Source organism: Zalophus californianus, chromosome 2 (assembly GCF_009762305.2).
Source record: "Zalophus californianus isolate mZalCal1 chromosome 2, mZalCal1.pri.v2, whole genome shotgun sequence".
NCBI lineage: Eukaryota > Metazoa > Chordata > Mammalia > Carnivora > Otariidae > Zalophus > Zalophus californianus.
The window spans coordinates 143,279,442-143,297,445 of NC_045596.1; the positions used below are offsets into that span (position 1 = coordinate 143,279,442).

Sequence of the window (18,004 nt, forward strand, 5' to 3'; positions counted from 1 at the left end):
TCCATTACTGTGGTAGCTTGGCAAATTCTTTCTCTTGGAAAGGAATAATTTCAATAGGATGCTACCTCGATAAGGACATAATTGGTTCAAATTTTTAAAAAATTTCATATGGATACACTCAACAACTTAGCCTAACATCTATTAAAAGCATTTTCCAAACTTGAATTCTAATGTTACAACTTGTTGGCATTCCATGAAAGAATAAAATCATAGTCTAAAGATGATGTTCCCACGCTTTGCTGAGACCTACTGGTTATCATACAGTTGGGTTATAGGTCTAGTACTTCTTCCTATGGCTAAGAAACAACTTCTAGTGGCCACCAGACATTTTAGTTGCCATGAAGGGGGAAAGGGAAGCAGAAGTGATAAAACTCCACAGGCTCTTTTAAGAAGACTTTAAGCTTCTTGGGGAACTGACCAAAGGTTTGTTACTTGGAGAGGTAAAAGTGTATCGTAACCACTAAATTGATTACTGCAGACATCTTCTGTTTGAGGTATATGCAAAGAATTTTTATAAAGTAGAAATTACATCAAATGTGTCTCAGGTTAAAAAAAAGAAAAAAGAAAAATTTTAATAATTAACACAAGGGACACATAACGACTGAACATCAAATTTTAATCTTGAACCTTTTCTCCAGTCTTTAAATTATTAACACGAAAAGGAATGATAAATTGCAATTTTATCATTGCCATATCGCTGTGTAACAAGTCCTTGTTACAAAATCTCCATCTACTGTCTCCAAAAAACCAATAGAAAACCCATACATTATATTATCTAAGTGATCTATTAACAGATGAAATTTTAACCAACTTCATAGCAGGAAACTATTAACAGAGGTACTTCAATCACATAGCTTGAAATATGGAGAAAAGACAGGTAAAAAATTATCTTAAGCTGTAGTAGTCTTTTTACTTTTTAAAATTTTTATAAAATACACTAATTTCCCAAAATAAAGAATATTATGACACATTGGTGTCAACTTACACAGATGAAAGCTGATGTCAGCTTTTTTTCTAACTAAAGTTCATTTCACCAAACCTTTATATATATTACATGAATATCCAAGTAAAGTATTTTTTTAAAAATTCAACACACAGGAACATAATGTACAGTGTTTTATAAAAAAAAAAAAGGTTAATTTAGGAATGATTTCATTTTCAACCACATAATATCTTTTTAAGACCATGAAACCTCTTGCTATTGCAAGAAGACTCTTCAGTTCACGTTTCTATTTCCCAGTTGTAATTCTTAGAGTAAAAAATGAAAAAGTTTTTTTTTTTTTTTTTTCCACAAGAAAACTGTAGCAACAATTTCATTCACTACCAGGCTGTCTTCCCTCCTTTTGCTTTTAGGACTACCCAGACCCACAACTGCGTGGCACCAGGATGTAATGGGGAGAAGAGGTCAATGACATCAAAGAATGGATATAAAAAGATGGGCACAGCTGGATCCTGCCGCAATTGTAAGGTGTGGGCACTTTCACTGGTGTAAGGCCTCCCAGAGCCTCAAGGGAACTGTCACAGGAGCAGTCTCCTGGCTCATCCTTTATATCAGTCAGCTGGGAGGACAGAAAGGAACATTTTCACTAATGACTTGTATAACGGCTGATGGATGCCTTAGCCAGGGAGGGAGGGAGTACACCCAGAGACCTTGGTCAGAAGCGAAAAGAACATTGTTTATTTTACACCTCCTGCACTGGTCACTTCTGAGCCCAAACTAACCTCAACAGGAAATTGCAATGAAATATACACACCATGCAGTCTATATTACGGTGGGAATCCAGTAACACATGCAAGATGGTGGGAAAAGAATCACAATGGATGAATGTAAACTTTTCACAGTGTTTCTTATAGCCTTTGACTTAAGCACGAGGGCATCACTTACCACCACAATCTCACAAATGTTTTACTGTGTCCTGGGCATGCAGATCACTTGGGGTAAAAATGGGCGATTACATTTCATAGCCATTCTCAGGAGTACAACTTCAATTTTCCCAATTTCCAACCAATGAATTGAGCTCCTTCTGTTATAAAACTAAATATATTTCTGAATACATTTTTGTTCAAGGGTTGTGCTTTATTTTTCCTTATCACTTCACTGACTTCATTCTAGGGAATTAAAAACCCACAAAATTATATTGAGGACTAGGTCTTAAGGGTGATTCCTGACCAAACCAGAAAGACAGGGAGTCGCTAACTTCTTTTCTCTCAAGTTTCTATCTCCCTACCCCAGGCCTTTATTGATTCTGATTCAGTTATATGTTTTGGTTTCCCGAAGAGGAAAACCAAATTAGAGAACTGGCATTTCTGGCTTAAAGAAGCAAAAAAGTAACACAGGTTGGGGGGGGGCTCATTCTATGTCAAAAAGAATCTCTTGCTCTCAACAGGAGATAATCCAGCTTCTCCTTAGCTATCATTTCATAAATAATTTCTTAAAATCAAAATCCAAAGAATTTATCTATTACGAGAAAAATTCAAGTTTAAAAAAGCAAATAAATTAGTTAAGCCTTGTAAACAATCGTCCATTTTTGCTATATATCTTTTTAAAAAAGGGTTTTCTGTATAGTAAATCAGACAGTACAAGGCACACCTTACACATCAGAATCCAGAGTGACAGGACACACACACACACACACACACACACACACACACACGCCTTCTTCACGCTGTTGGCTGGCCTAACCGTGCTGGGGGCACTGGGGTCGCACACCAATCCTTTGCTCATCTCCTGACCATCTGGAAGTCCACAAATGTGCTCTTTCCATTAAATTGCTTTGTGCTATTTTGTTGTGTGATGTGACTTTCAGCCTTCTCAGTGTTAGTCTCCTCAGATGTTTTCCACAAAGCTTCCTGGGAAAAGGCCAGTTTTCCCATTACGTTGTAATGTGCCTTTGAACCAGCCATCTTCTCGCTTTTTATGAACAAACACAATATCTCCTTCTTTCAGTTCAAGTTCTGCCTCACTCTGAGGAGGATAGGAAACTACCACCCTGTGCCTAGAAAAAAAAAAGATATACTTAAAGTTACTCAAAGTAGTAAAAAAAAAAAAAGTGTACTACTGGTCTAAAACAGCTTTAAACATAAACAGAATAAGAAGTAACATGTTTGTTTCTAACATTTGTAAAACAACTCCAAATACAACTATTTTCTGTTTTGTAGAGACTAGGTTTTAATAGAGTTTGGATGTTTAACAGCTCGCTATCCATGACCCAGACTGGTTTGAGTGACCTTTACAGGGAAAGCTATTCTTGTGCCCTCCCGTAGCGAAAATTTTATTCAATTTCCTAGCAGGAAATTCCCTGTCCTTCCATCTTCTCCAAGAAGAAAGGAGTGAATTTATTTGATTGGTGAGACTAGGAGAAGCAGTTGAATAGGTGGGTTCAGTTGTCTCTGAACTACCTGCCTCCAGGCTGAGTGGGTTCTGCTCTGCCTCTGCTTCCACACTGGAAGCATGGAATGGTCAGGGGTCAGGCCTGCCTTCTAGAGGTGGGTCTGGAAGTCTGTCTCTCTGTGTCCCTTACGTTGGGGCTTGATATGGATGAGGCAGCAATTCTAAGGAAGTTCATCTGCCTTATATACCCAAATTCTCCCTCGGGCAGGCTGTCTTAAGGTCTAGACAGGGAGGGGAGGACCATAGCCACAAATTCAATCCAACACCACCAGTAATGAGGTTGACATTCTGATCTTCATTAGTCTGGTAACTGTGTCTCTTTCTCTATTGGTTTTCAACTGATATTAGTGGGAAAAGGTATAATTATCACTTAAAACCCCCAGAAGCCTTGCTGGTTTAATACTATCTATCTCTCCTCTTCCTTTCTCCTTAGTCTCCTTCTACAAAATTATGATTAACAGCCATGGAAGACAGATTGAGGTTTTGTGCCCCATATCCTTTTATTTTTCTATTTTTTCCAGCACTACTGCTCTCCTTTACTCCTCTCTTGCTTTTCCTAACCAAAGGGGGGAAAAGGTGGTGTATAGTAGCCAATCTCAAAGATGGCCCCAGTGACCGTTGCCTCCTGGTATTCATACTCTTGTGTGATCTCCTCCCACAATGCACAGGGATGATATGTGTGACCAATAAAATACTGTGAAAGTGTGTGATTTCTGAGGCTAGATCATTAAAGGCATTGTGGCTTCTACATTAGTTTCTCTTGGATCATGCACTCTGGGGAAAATTAGCTGCAGTGCTGTGAAAAAACTAGATCCCTATGGAGAGGATCACATGGTGGGTAATAGGTCTCTTTTATTTCTTCTCTTTTCTTTTCTTTCCTTCCTTCCTTCCTTTCTTTCTCCCTCCCTCTCTCTTCCTTTGATTTTATTTATTTTGAGAGAGAGAGAGAGATGGAGGGGCAGAGGGAGAGGGAGAGAGAATCTGAAGCAAACTTCCCGCTGATCATGGATCCACAACTGTGAATTCACAACCTGAGCCAAAACCAAGAGTTGGATGCTCAGCTGACTGAGCCACCCAAGAGCCCCTAACTGAGGTCTCTTTCTAAAAGCCAACTAACTAGCCAATAGGGATGTGAAGGAGTCACTTGAAAAAGAGTCCCCCAGCCCTGGTCAAGCATTTAGATGACTACAGCTGAGGCTGATATCTAGATGGACTGCAACCTCAGGAAATACCCTAAGCTGGAACCATCCAGATAAGCCACTCCCAAGTTCCCAACCCACAGAGGCTGTGGGGTACAAATGTTTATTGTTGTTTTAAGCCACTCAATTTTAGGGGTAATTTGTCACATGGCAATAGTTAATTAAAAAATGTGAACATACATCCTTCTCCATTTGCTGTTATGCAGTATTCAGTCATAAAGGTGATTTTGAGTTTCTATTTTCGTTTGGCTCCTAAAGTCAGAAAATAAGTTTGTAGCCTCACAGGATCCACTCTTGACTATAAGTAAAGAATAATATGGCTTAAATAATGATAGTCATAACAAATTCTATAGAACTGCCCCTAAACTATGAAACCCATTAGAGCCCAGTCCTTTCAGAAGATTGCTAGCTTCACCAATCTCCATCTCATAAAAACCTGAAACGACTCTCATTAAGAAGGATCATAGCAAGGGCGCCTGGGTGGCTCAGATGGTTAAGCGTCTGCCTTCAGCTCAGGTCATGATCCCAGGGTCCTGGGATCGAGTCCCGCATCGGGCTCCCTGCTCCTTGGGAGCCTGCTTCTCCCTCTGCTTCTCTCTCTCTCTCTCTCTCATGAATAAATAAATAAAATCTTTAAAAAAAAAAAAAATAAGAAGGATCATAGCAAGACCCCCAGACTATTACTCTAAAAAAAAAAAAAAAAAAGAAAAGGCATCTCTACAAAAGTCAAGTGACTGCCCAAACAGTTCCTGAGCTACTTTGGGCACATGAACCAAATTATCCTCCAAGGTCTGAAGCAAAGGTATAGCATGGAGGTTGACTTACTATTTCTAAGAAAGTTTCAGTTAATTCAAACATGGATTAACATGTTGAACCCACAAGGTTCAGGGTTCCAATCAAGCATGAACTGCGGGAGGAGGCATGGCACTGTGCGCAAAGGCACTGTGTGTGAAGCTCTGGGCTAGGGGTTGCTATAGCTTTAAAGATCATTTGGAGTAGCTTAACTTTGGGCTAATTTGCTCTGCTCTCTCAGTCTCAGCTTATCTGTAGAAAGAGAATGCTGTAACTCAAACGTACTGTCATGTAATGGAGTAAGATTATAAGTGTGATGTTCTTAGTATGGTGTCTGTTACAGAGTTTATGCTCCCAAATTCTAGCTCCCACTGGGATCATATGGCTTAGGCAAAAGCAGGCAGGGGTCTGGTGCTTCGAGGGGGTGAAGGGTGGGCCAGGAAGTCACTGGCCATCTCTACACCCAAGAAACAGACTCAGGCCACAGCCTAAAGAACTGCCTGATAATGAGACTTGACACTTGAGAATGATAAAGTTAGGTTTTGGAATTCCCTCTCTGCTATCTTTAAAAGTGGGACAAATAATTTCATTATAGACTTATCTCTGAAGGAAGGGATCCAGATGAAAAGATTTCTCAAGTATGATGCCAACATGCTAAAAATTCATGTAAAAAGCAATGTAACAAGTTGCCATTTGGGGCAAGTTAAAATTTGAGCAAAGCTTTTTAAGTCTGGAAAGAAGCATACAAGTGACTCAAATCGCATTCAGAGTAGATCTCTCATGAAATGTATTCCCCATCGGTTCTCTGTGAGCTGCCTTAAAAGTGAAATGGAACAAAAATAGTTCTCGAAAAACTTGAAGTGAATTAGATTAATATTTGCATTTTATAAAATGCACTAAACCAATTTTGTCAAAAATTTTTTTGAACTAGAGCTGCTGCTGGGCTAAGAACATAATCTTCCTGCCAAGTTCCCAGTGGGAGCAAATTTTCATTGCTAAGTTATAAACCTCTGGGGGGGGAGGTTTATTATGCACACGAGAAACCATGTGCATAATGGAAACTGTGACACAGTCCTGATTGTATGAAGACTACCAGGTGCAGAGGTAACAGACTCCACTTAGAAATCTTCCAGCTCTGATCCTGGCCTTGAGCCTTGTGAGGTAGTTTGCACACAGATTTCTAACATAAGACTCTTAAGGCCAAATTCTGGGCACAACTGGCCAACTATCTCAGGCATGGAAAGTAGAATGTTTACAGACCAAGAGACAGATGTAAGGTGCAGCTGCAGAGGTCCTTCACATCTGTTCCTCCACCCTCTGCCTCATTTGGATTATGCTTGTCTTTATTTGAGTAGGGGGGCTTTGGGGAAGTCCTGAACCTCAGGAGTTGAAGACCCTGCTCCCATAACCTCCCATGGGACCTGCTAATCCCACTTTCAAAATCTGTACACATCTACTCCTCGTCACTGTCGCTGCCACCATCCTGGTGGACAAACTCATGATCTTCCACCTGGTCAAAGAATGTACCTCTCCTCCCTGCCTCCATCTCTTCTGCCCCTATTCCATGTCTACACAGAACTGACAGACTTTTAACTGGCAACTGTACTTGCAGGTTTTTTTTTTTTTTTAAAGATTTTACTTATTTACTTGAGAGAAAGAGAGAGTGAGCAAACGAGAGAGAGAGAAAGAGTAGGAGCAGGGAGCCTGACGTGGGGCTCGATCCCAGGACTCCGGGATCATGACCTGAGCCAAAGGCAGACGCTTAACCGACTGAGCCACCCAGGCGCCCCACAACTCTACTTGTAGTTATCTATTGCTGAAAAATCACTACTGGCTTCCAATGCCTGTGAATAAGGTTAATCCTCAGCCTGGTATGTAAAGCCCTCAATGATCTGACCTCCATCTCTCTTTCTATCTATACCTACAATGATCTCCATGAAGGTACCCAACACGCCTCTAAACCTGAATGTGCCCACCATATATGGCTTTTACCTCTCCACTCCTTGGCTCATGTGGTTCCTTCCACTGGAACTCCCTGTGATGACGCCTCTGCCCATCCACACCTGATCAGCTTCCCACAGCCTGGCTCCAATTTGCCCCTGCAAAATCTTCTCTAGCCCCATGGCTGGAAGTAATTTCATGCTTGCTCAGATCCCAGAGTCCTCATGTACATTTCTTATGGCACTTAGTGCAGTGTATATTGCATCGTTACCATCTGCATCCCTGCATCCCTGTCTCATTTATTTTCTCAGACCCGAAGCTGCTTGAGGGGTGAGAGGATGGTAAATTCACTTTAAATGCCTCATACCACTTACCATAGTTAATGATAATGCCTTTTTTTTTTTGAGAGAGAGAGAGAGAACATAAATGGCGAGGGGCAGAAGGAGAGGGAGAGAGAGAATCTTAAGCAGACTCCATGCTCAGTGTGGAGCCCAATGCAGGGCTCGATCTCATGACCCAGAGATCGTGACCTGAGCCGAAATCAAGAGTCAGACACTTAGACAACTGAACCACCCAGGTGCCCCTGTGATAATTCTTAATGAGCATGTTGAATGACAAAAGAGAAGGCACGATGTATAGTAAAACTATTTTTTAAAAGGTGCAAAGTTCCCTAAAAAGGACTGTAATTTGATAAACACTAAAACATGGAAGAACCTTGAGAACACTATGCTAAGTGAAATAAGCCACACACAATAGGACAAATATGTATGAGGTATACAGCATGGCTCACAGTCTTAGCCCTGAATGGGCTTCTGCCTCTTGCTGGCTTTTGTGACAGTTACCAGGGTGGAATTCAAGAAACAGGTTTGCTATACAAAGAAGCTCCACTGATACCCCACTGCCAATCTTCCTGGCTTGTGCTATGATGTGCAGTCTTCCACCTAAATGAGCACTTGCAATCTTTTATTTGTATAAATTTTCTATTTCCTTTATTTTTCTGGCCTCTCTTGCAGTCTCTGTAATTCATACATTTTTGTTGTTGTTTCTAATCTCTCCTGGTACAGCCTAAATTGGACCCCTTGTGGCTCTGGGAGGCACTCTGCCCATCACCCTGGTTTGGGTAAGTAACCTGCACTGCTTTCTGCCAGTTGCTACAGCAATCTAATATCCAATTAAGTATTTCACTGGCAAAACCATATTAACCCGCTTTGTAGCTTTGCTTGAAGTCCAAGTAAATTATATCCATTGCTTCACCCAGTGGGTTCATTGTCACTAACTCAAATTAATCATGCTGGTTAAACCCGACTGACTTTCTGTAAATCTATCTCTATCCAATTTGTGTGTTTCCAAGTATTCTAGTTTAATCCCTGATCAAAGATCATAGGTTCTTTTCCAATTTAGGAGATGGGTTTATAGGTATGTGGCTATCAGTTTAATTCCTAAGCTTTAAAATACATACAGAGATGATGTGCTGTGTCTCCTTAAGCCCTTATCTATTCTTTTTCAGGAGGAAAAAAAAAAAAAAAAGAAAAGCCTGTCACATATACTTTCTTTTATTGCCATCCCTTCTGAAATATTTTGTTTCTATTTTCTCTTTGCTATATCCTAATTATTTTTTCTTCATTACCTAAAATAGTGCCTAAGATACCTGTTCTATTATTTCTGCTGTCATTAGTTATACATCTTCTGCCTCCAGGATAGAGCACTGCTTGCTTGTTTTCCTCAGCCTCTCTAACAAACACAAAAGGATCCTTTTGTTCCTCAGAGAATTGTCTCCGCTGACACCAAGACCTGTCAACACACCTCAAGGTTCATCCTTACTGTGAGATTGCTTAAGTCTTTATGTCACGTGAATGCTTCTTTCCATTGAAGGCACTGGCTGTCCTACTCACATTCTTTTACTTTAGATTTATGGGACAGAGTCATGGTTTGAGGGGAAATTTTATGCTTGCTCTCATTATAATCTGTGGGGGAATCCTATCTCATACTGTACCAACAGTATATAATGAGAACTACCTCTATGAAATTCTATCAGTAAAAATTCTACCAGAAGAATCCAAGGTTTCTGCACTTTGCCAGAGCAGGAGCTGTTGATATTTACATTATGAATCAAGGAATCTAAGATCCTGAAATACTTTCGGAATCATACTGACGTGAAAGTTATTCTTCCCTTCATTTTTAGCAATAAGTACTTTTTATTGTGTTAAAAATTTTGAAATATCAAAACAGATAATCCCTAAATGATATACTTGGTAGCTTTCTACTAACCAAAAAATTTCATTCCCAGTGGGTTTTAAGTTGTTTTCCTATATTACTTGTTTCCACACATTTCCCCTATTGTTTTTATAGTCAGGCAGACCTAAGAATACAAGTTAAATAAATACTATCATCATCACTGTATGAAGGCAAAGGGACTGTGAAAGGTTGGTCAGGCTGGCTATTATATTTAATATTCCATTGAACATATGGATTATAAAAATATAAACTCAAGCAGAAATCTTCTCCAAAGACCCCCTTTCCACTTGTAAAAACTGAAATGGTTATTTGAAAAACCTGCCAGAACATTCCAGAGTGCCCATGCCCATCTGTTCCGTCATTAAATTCTCCATGTTCCCTATCTGATATGCATCCTCCTGCTCCCTGAACCACCATCACCTGTCTGCATTAGCGATTTCTCCTTTTCAGATGCACTGAACAGCAGGAGCCTGCTGTTAGAAATGAGCTCCTCTAAGAGGAAAGGGCTGGAATGCAGAAGCCACAGAGATTGAGGACATCTGGCAACTGAAAAGGAATGCATAATGGGGGAGGGAGGCAGCAGTGCCAGAGCCAGTGCCTAGGGAGAGGCTGGTCAAAATGAACTATCACTCAGAACAGTCACACAAACACCACAAATGACAGGGAAAAGAGGAGAGAGACTCAGGGCACGAAGGAAAAACTGCAGATCAATGCCTGGGGGTGGGAAGGAAAGAAGGAGCCTTTGTGACCAAAAGAAAGTAAACAAGTCCCTGGACTAACTCCAGGGACAGAAGGCCCTATCCCTGGAAAGTGGAGTAATACTGCAGGAAAAAAGGTTGACTCTCAGAATAAAAGATTAAGTGAATGCAGGACAAAATTTCAAAGCTTTATGAGGAGCACAGTAGATGAGGGGAAAGATAGAATGATTTTATTTGTGGAGGAGGAACACTTTTTAAGGTAATGTCTCATTTCAAAATTGGTTCTATAAGGATTAGAACTACGGAAAATTATTTCACCAAACTATGAAAATATATAATAAACTGTGTACTTTGTACTTGGTGCATGTAGGTTGTTTGAAGTTTATTCTTTTCCAGTTTATTTTTTGGTAAAAAGGTATGCCCCCCAATTATACAAATGAAGGCCTCAAATTTTGGTGGGCACAAATGTTCATCTGAGATACAGACTTGAGGTTAAGTCTTTTTAAAGTATGAGATTTTAGGGCGCCTGGGTGGCTCAGTTGGTTAAGCGACTGCCTTCGGCTCAGGTCATGATCCTGGAGTCCCGGGATCGAGTCCCACATCGGGCTCCCTGCTCGGCAGGGAGTCTGCTCCTCCCTCTGACCCTCTTCCCTCTCGTGCTCTCTATCTCTCATTCTCTCTCTCTCAAATAAATAAATAAAATCTTTAAAAAAAAAAAAAAAAAAAAGTATGAGATTTTATAGTCAGACTTCAAATCAGTAACTGATAATGCTACCCACAATGCAACACCTCCACAAATTAGAAATTTGCTTTATTTATAAAATGCAGGTACAAAGGGAATAAATCTTACAGAAACAAAACAGATGGCACTTTTAAAAATAAATGTTTATTTATGCATTATGTATAAAGTGTCCACTATTCTTAGTGTACTTCATGATGTTTTCCCGGCCCACCAACAGTGCTTTTTAAATTCATGTGATCCTAGCAGATATTTGTCTTACTACATATATAGTTTTTCCCAGTGTAACTCCTAGAACCCCACTGGTTGTATCAAACAGATCTCCTCCCATCTGTAATCATTACTCAAGGCCAGAATCACTAAAACAGGGCTCCAAGTTCCAAGCGGAACCGAACCAAGTAAGTCACTGTGCCAGGAGAGGAGTCAGGTCTCTGAGAAGCGAGCCACACTCTCCTAGCTCAGGAAGAATAAAAAGAGAATTATCTTTAGTTGGCAGAATCTCCTGGACAACTAGCAGGTAATGATGTCAACGTTTAATAAAAAAGGCAAAGGATAAACCGAGGGAGCAGCTGCGGGCAATGGAAGAGCAGCAAGAAGAAGGAAGATGTGAACCAAGTTCCAGGGATTAACAAGTTTCATCTGGATACAATTCTGGAGTGGTTGTCTGGAGAAAACAAACACAAAGAGGGCTGGAGGCCTAACCCATGGAAGAAACACAGCAAATGGTAAAAGAAAGCCAGGGCTTGACGGTTACTACAAATTCAGTTAAAAACATTTAGGGGGTTGTGGAAAAGTATCCCAATGTCAGAACAAATACTCCAGCATAAAGCTTTCTAGGCATTTCTTCATTTTCTCCGGGAACAACGGTGAACTCACCTCTCACAAACCACAGGCCTAGACTCATTCATGGCAGGGCCCAGGGAGGAACATGGCTGTCGAGGCGGCGGAGCGATGGGAACGGTCGAGTCCAGAGAGCCGGTCTTCCGATGAAGAGCTTCCTGGGCCACAGCCGCTGCCGGGCCGTCCCCGTCTGTGGGGCAGGAGCCGGCCCTGCCGTGGGCGCCCCCTAGCGGCGGCTCAGGACCCACTGCTCCCTGCAGAGGCAACTCGCCGCCACCAAGCTCCACTTCCAGGGTGGGTGAGGCTGGAGGAGAGGCTCGGGGCTTACGTTTGGTGGAGGCGCCAGAAAGCAACTTCAACAAACTCTTTTTTTCTTTCTAGAAAAAAAAAAGTACATTAACTGGAGACAGAAGGTACTGTTGTTATTGTAATTGTGATAGGGTGTTACAGTTTTGATTTCTGGTTTTTTTTTTTTTTAAGATTTTTAAGTATCTCTACACCCAACATAGGGCTGTAATTCACAACCCAGAGATCAACGGTGCCATGCTCTACCCACTGAGGCAGCCAGGAGCCCCGGGTTTGATCTTTTACAATTTATTTCTGTGGATATTTGGTTATTTGTGATCTAGCTCCCAAATCCTGTATGATGTTAACCCAACCTTTTGTCTCACTTTCTTCTCCCTTTCTGCCTGCCTGTTTTTGCTTGTTTTGGACACTCAACGTTCATCACTATCTTCTGCTGAGGTAGAATAAACAGATAAAAAAGAAGTAAAACAAAAACTCACCAAGTCCCATATCAGGCTTGGTGAAGGCACAAGTAGACATTTTAGGACAAAATGGAAATTTCTGATTATGGACTTAATTTCTTGAAATTATGACTATCTTACCCCTAATTCTTACATGCTGAATTAAACATTATAGCGTTTTACTCTCCATCCACAGACTTGATTCTATTTTTTTAGCTTTTTTTAAAAAAGATTTTATTTATTCATTTGTCAGAGAGAGAGAGAGAGAGAGAGAGAGCGCGAGAGTGCACAAGCAGTGGGAGTGGCAGGCAGAGGCAGAAGCAGGCTCCCCACGGAGCAGAGAGCCGGATGTAGGGCTTGATCCCAGGACTCTGGGATCATGGACCTGAGCCGAAGGCAGACGCCTAAGGACTGAGCCACCCAGACTTGATTCTTATCATTTACAGGTAGTGATGTCTTGATCAGGGTTAAGGACTAAAACAGTTCTCACATGTCACCACCTTGAGGAAATTTAGTAAGCCAATAATGACAGGAGTCAAACCATTTCTATTGTGCAAGAATCTCTTGGATTAGAAAGCCAAAACTCCACAAGATTTTATATAAAGCTTCAGTATAATCAAAAACATTTATATGTCGCTTTGCAGGCAAATGTAGAAAAGAATTTTTTCTCCAGCAATCCTACTCCACGAAAACCATCTCTTGAATCTTTGTCTGTTTTGACACTTTCATTTTTTGCTCTGCTAGGAAAACCAGATCTAGAGCTGACTTTTCTTCATTTCCAAAACCTGTGTCATCAAGCATAGAAAATAATCATCATTTTACATCATTTACTAAGATGTCAATGACATATCATAAAGTCCTCTGAATGGAAACACTGCTTGAAAATAAAACATTTCATAGAGAAATAATTCTTTAGAAAACTCTATAGACAAACTCAAACTAGAATCATTAAGGTCCACTAAAAGGGAAATAGAATTATGAGGGGCCTACCCAAAGACAGAACACTGAGGAATTGTTCTTGCGAATATGAGTTAGTTCATACTCAGTAAAAATCCCTTGGGGAAAACGGTCTGAATCCATAATAACACAGTTCCATTAGAGACAGAATGGCAGAAAAAAGAAGAGACAAAAAGTAATGATTTAACCAGATGATGAAAAAGCGTTCCAGGGAAAAAGCATCCCAGGAAACTGCAGGCCCCATTTACCGAATACTGTTCACAGTACGAACTAAGCCATGGGTTAGGAACAGAGGATAGGGAAGGATGGTGGGGAGCACTGAATTCATTTCTGTACAGCTCAACTCAGGCTGCAGATGAGCAGAACCAATCAATTGATCCCCACCCCCTTCTCCCCATCCTAGCCTGAGGAAGATTCTTCTGCATTTTTCTTCAGGGCCTGGCCCTAACTCACCTTTCAGGCTTTTGCTTCATTCCTTTAACTTCTCATTTTCTAAGGGGCTATTAATACATTCCACTAAAGGACCCTGTACACTTGGACTACCTGCTTGAGTGCCTATATCTCATCCACCCAGTGCCTAGTGCAGAGCTGCACCTACTGAGCTGAGAGGCCAAGCCTGAAAGAGGAGACAGGTGGGAGGAAGGGAAAGACTGAGCTAGTCCCAGCGCTAAGGGACTAAGGACATTTTGTAATTCCTAAATCCCGTGGAGATAAAGATTTCCCTTTATACAATGGCCAAAGAAATGGGCTGACCAAACGCCTGCCAAAGCTGCTGCCACACTTCTTTAAGGGAGCCTGAGGTCTGGAGAGCAGACAAATGAACTGAGAAAGAATAACATCTACATTTCTGTGGGGGGGGGGCAGTCGGCCACAACTTCCAGCTATTCCTGCCATGATGTAAGAAAGCACGCTCTAATCCCTGGACCCTGACAGATCCACTGAGAACATCAAGTCCAGTGATAAATTACAATCTCAGCAAGCCACAGCTACAGATGTTTCTTAAAAGCTCAGTTCTGGGCACTCAGAAAAATTCAGTTAACTGAATGGAGCTCAGGGAACAGCCTCTAAAGTGATTAAGAAGAAGGATGACTTGGTTCATCTAAAATGATTAAGCACATTAAATACAGCTTGCTTTAATGACTTCTAAGGGATGTGTTATCATCATCAGCTGATGCCGACTACCCACGGAGCAGAAGGCAGAGGATTAGGTGTTGTGGCAGGGTGTGGGGGTACGGGGTGGGGGTGCTAACATGGAAAAGATGCTGCCCTAGTTCCACAGAACTGTGCTTTTGATATCACATTCTGATGTTTTCTACATTAGCAGAACAGTGTGCCACTGGAGAGATAATTTTGCAAACAGAGACACTTATCATCTAAGGGCACCTTTGTTTTTTTCAAAATCCAACAGCAGAAATGAAAACTATAGATGAATTAATAAAGACTACACTTCAGCAAAGCAATTTTTTAAATGTAGTGTTAGCATGCATGAAAAAGGGACATTATCTTTTAACATGAACCTTAACAATTCTCCTGTGGGTTTTCCAAGAAATTATTCCTAAATGGAATAATGTTTTTATACTCATAATTTTCTCTTTAGAAGATCTGATGATTTAAAACCCACACCTCATACAAAAAAGAGCTATTTGGGTCAGAAAATAATTACCAGATGATGAGAGAGAGTAATTTTTACATATAAAAATAATTTCTGAGCATCACCTAAATAACTTTCTATTAGTCATATCACAGAGGATGAGTATAATATGGGAAACCTCAAGTTCTCCTTCCCAAGCAAAAATAAATTTCATTTGAGGAACTCATAAAGTTAACCACATTCTACCCCCTGAGTCTTCTTTATTCCTCTCCTTGCCCTCAGACGTACAAAGAAAGTAGCAAGATATAAATAAGTCTTCCGGGCTATTGTCATCAAAAATCTACACAGTCATATTCCCAAAAATCAGTCACTATAAGGGATCTCAAAAGCTTAATTCACATGATTGTCTAATAATAATCACTCATTCCTTTAACAAATATTTACTGAGTGTTGAATGTGAACCAACAATGTGCTAGGCTCTGAGAATACAATAGTGAACAACACAACACAACAAGGAGTTCACATTCTCTAGCAGAGACATTAACACTGCTGTAAAACAGGCGCTCTGCAGAAAAATAAAGCAGGGTAAGGGGAGAGTGATTGATCGGGGGTGTTATCTGAGATGGGAGGCTCCGAAAAGGCCTTTTTAAAGAAGTGCAAAGAGAGAGGGAAAGGCCATGTGAAATTCTAGAGATGATTAAACACCACTAGGTTCAAGAATCTTGTTAAATGCTTTTATAAGGATTTCCACATTTATTCCTAACACCCAGCTGATGTGACAGGAACCAGTATTATTCTCATTGCCTACACCTCTCTAAGGTTGCCTAAAATCACACTGCTAGTAAGGGGTGGAAATGGGACTTGAACCTAGCCTTTGCTTTTCTGAGAGTTCAGCACAGGCAACATCTCTAGAAGCACATCTACTCAATGGAGCGAAAAGAACAGGCATGTTCGCCTGAGGGCTGCACATTATAAGGGTCACTGTATGGAACTGTGTGCACATCTGCACTGTCCAGACCCGGATCCCAGCTGTTGTCAGGGGCAGGAATGGGACTCTGATCACTTAACATGGAATGAAGTGGTGAAGCTCACAGACCAACTTGCTTTTTTTTTTTTTTTTTAAAGATTTTATTTATTTATTCATGAGAGACGGAGAGAGAGAGAGAGAAGCAGAGGGAGAAGCAGGCTCCCCGCTGAGCAGGGAGCCCGATGCGGGACTCGATCCCAGGACCCTGGGATCATGACCTGAGCCGAAGGCAGACGCTTAACCATCTGAGCCACCCAGGCGCCCACCAACTTGCTTTTGACAGCGAAATAAGAACTGGGAGGAGGAAAATCATATTAGCAAAGAAAGTGATCAGCAGGAACTCTGGGACAAATATTCAGAACAGAAGAAAACGGGTATTTACTTTTTAAAAATTTTATTTTTAAGTAATCTCTACACCAACTTACAACCCCAAGATCAAGAGTCGTATGCTCTACTGACTGAACCAGGCACCCTGAAAATGGGTATTTAAAAACTAGATGAGCCCTCTGCTTAAGAAAACGAAGAATTAAGAGCAAAGGTCCTCAAACAGCAGACTGTTTGAAGAAGACCCATGGCTCCTTCAGTGAGGGAGTCACTAGGACTTTGGGGATGGGACATCTGAGGCACTAAAAGGTTGACCTTTTGTGGGCCACTTTTAGAAATGTTATCTTTTAGGAACAAATCTAGAATATGGCAGAGGCAGGAGAACCAACACCTACTGCTGATTGATATGGGAATAAATGACAATGTCAGAGAAGACTTACACCATGAAGGTAGGGGAAGAAAATGGAAGCACATGAAGTAAAGTGGGGCCTCAGAGATGGTTTCTTTTCTTTCTCTGTGTGAGGGTTAAACTGTTAAATTAATTAAACCATTAGAGATTCAGTTAGAGGCTATTAGGACTGAGGTGATTTTAATGTCCTAGCAGCCTCCGTTAGCAAACCAAAACCTAAATCTGTAAACACTTTTAGGTTAAGAAATCAAAACCTAAGGATAACCAGTCACAAACAGCAACTGGGCTTTCCCAAATAAGGCAACCACTTAAACTATAGCCAATCAAATAACCTCCCTGCTCTGCTTTGATTTGTCCTCTACATAATTCTTAACCCTGGCTCCTGTTGGTGGAGCGCTCCTAAGCACTTCCAGTTTGGCACTGCCTGATTTGAATACGTTTTTCCTCAAATAAACTCTTAAATTTTTAATATGTATCAGTTTGTCTTCTAATAAAACTTAGAGAATATAAGAACAGTCAATTACATAATTGGTGCTGGAAAAAAAGACTTTATTTTCTGGATAAAAGCATAACATACCAAAATAATATTTACTGTATTTTGGTATATGAGGGGAAAAAAGTAGATACACACCATAGTATTAATGGCTGTCTTTGAAATCTTGGATCATATTTAGGTTTTCTATTTGGATATTTAGATTTTTCTCTCACTTCTAAATAAATGTCTATTTAATAAGAAAACACAATAAAACATGCACAACACACACATAGGAGTATCTCATAAGGATTGGGAAACTCATCTGCCTGGAGACTAGCTGATCAAATAAAGAAGCCTTTAAACTGAACATGCAGTTAGAAAAATGTCCAGATAAAGCTATTAAACTGATAACTGTAGAAGATGCGAAGGATCCCATAGAAAGAAGAATAACAATGGCAGAAAGGCCCAGGATTTCAAACAAGAAATAACTGAGATAATGTTTGGAAATATACTGAAGAGTTTCAGATGCTTACTTATCAAACCACAGAACGGAGTTATCAGACAAAATTAGCTACAGGGACAAAAACGGTTTTGTTTTTTTAAGTGAAGGACAAAAACACATTTGAGATAAGACTTCCAA

The 18,004-nt window shown here is 40.5% G+C and overlaps 1 protein-coding gene across 2 annotated transcripts in view; it reads right to left on the minus strand.

The window, feature by feature from the left end:
- Positions 1–599: 599 nt before the first annotated feature.
- The window catches only part of SH3RF1 (SH3 domain containing ring finger 1), a 179,540-nt gene continuing 162,135 nt past the window's right edge, over positions 600–18,004 (minus strand). For both annotated transcript variants that reach the window (XM_027598818.2, XM_027598816.2), the window contains exons 11-12: positions 11,872–12,212; positions 600–2,996 (exon numbers count right to left, since the gene is read on the minus strand). In XM_027598818.2, coding sequence (XP_027454619.1) covers positions 2,828–2,996; positions 11,872–12,212 — 510 coding nt within the window. In that variant the 3' untranslated portion in view covers positions 600–2,827. The remainder of the gene's footprint in view (positions 2,997–11,871; positions 12,213–18,004) is intronic.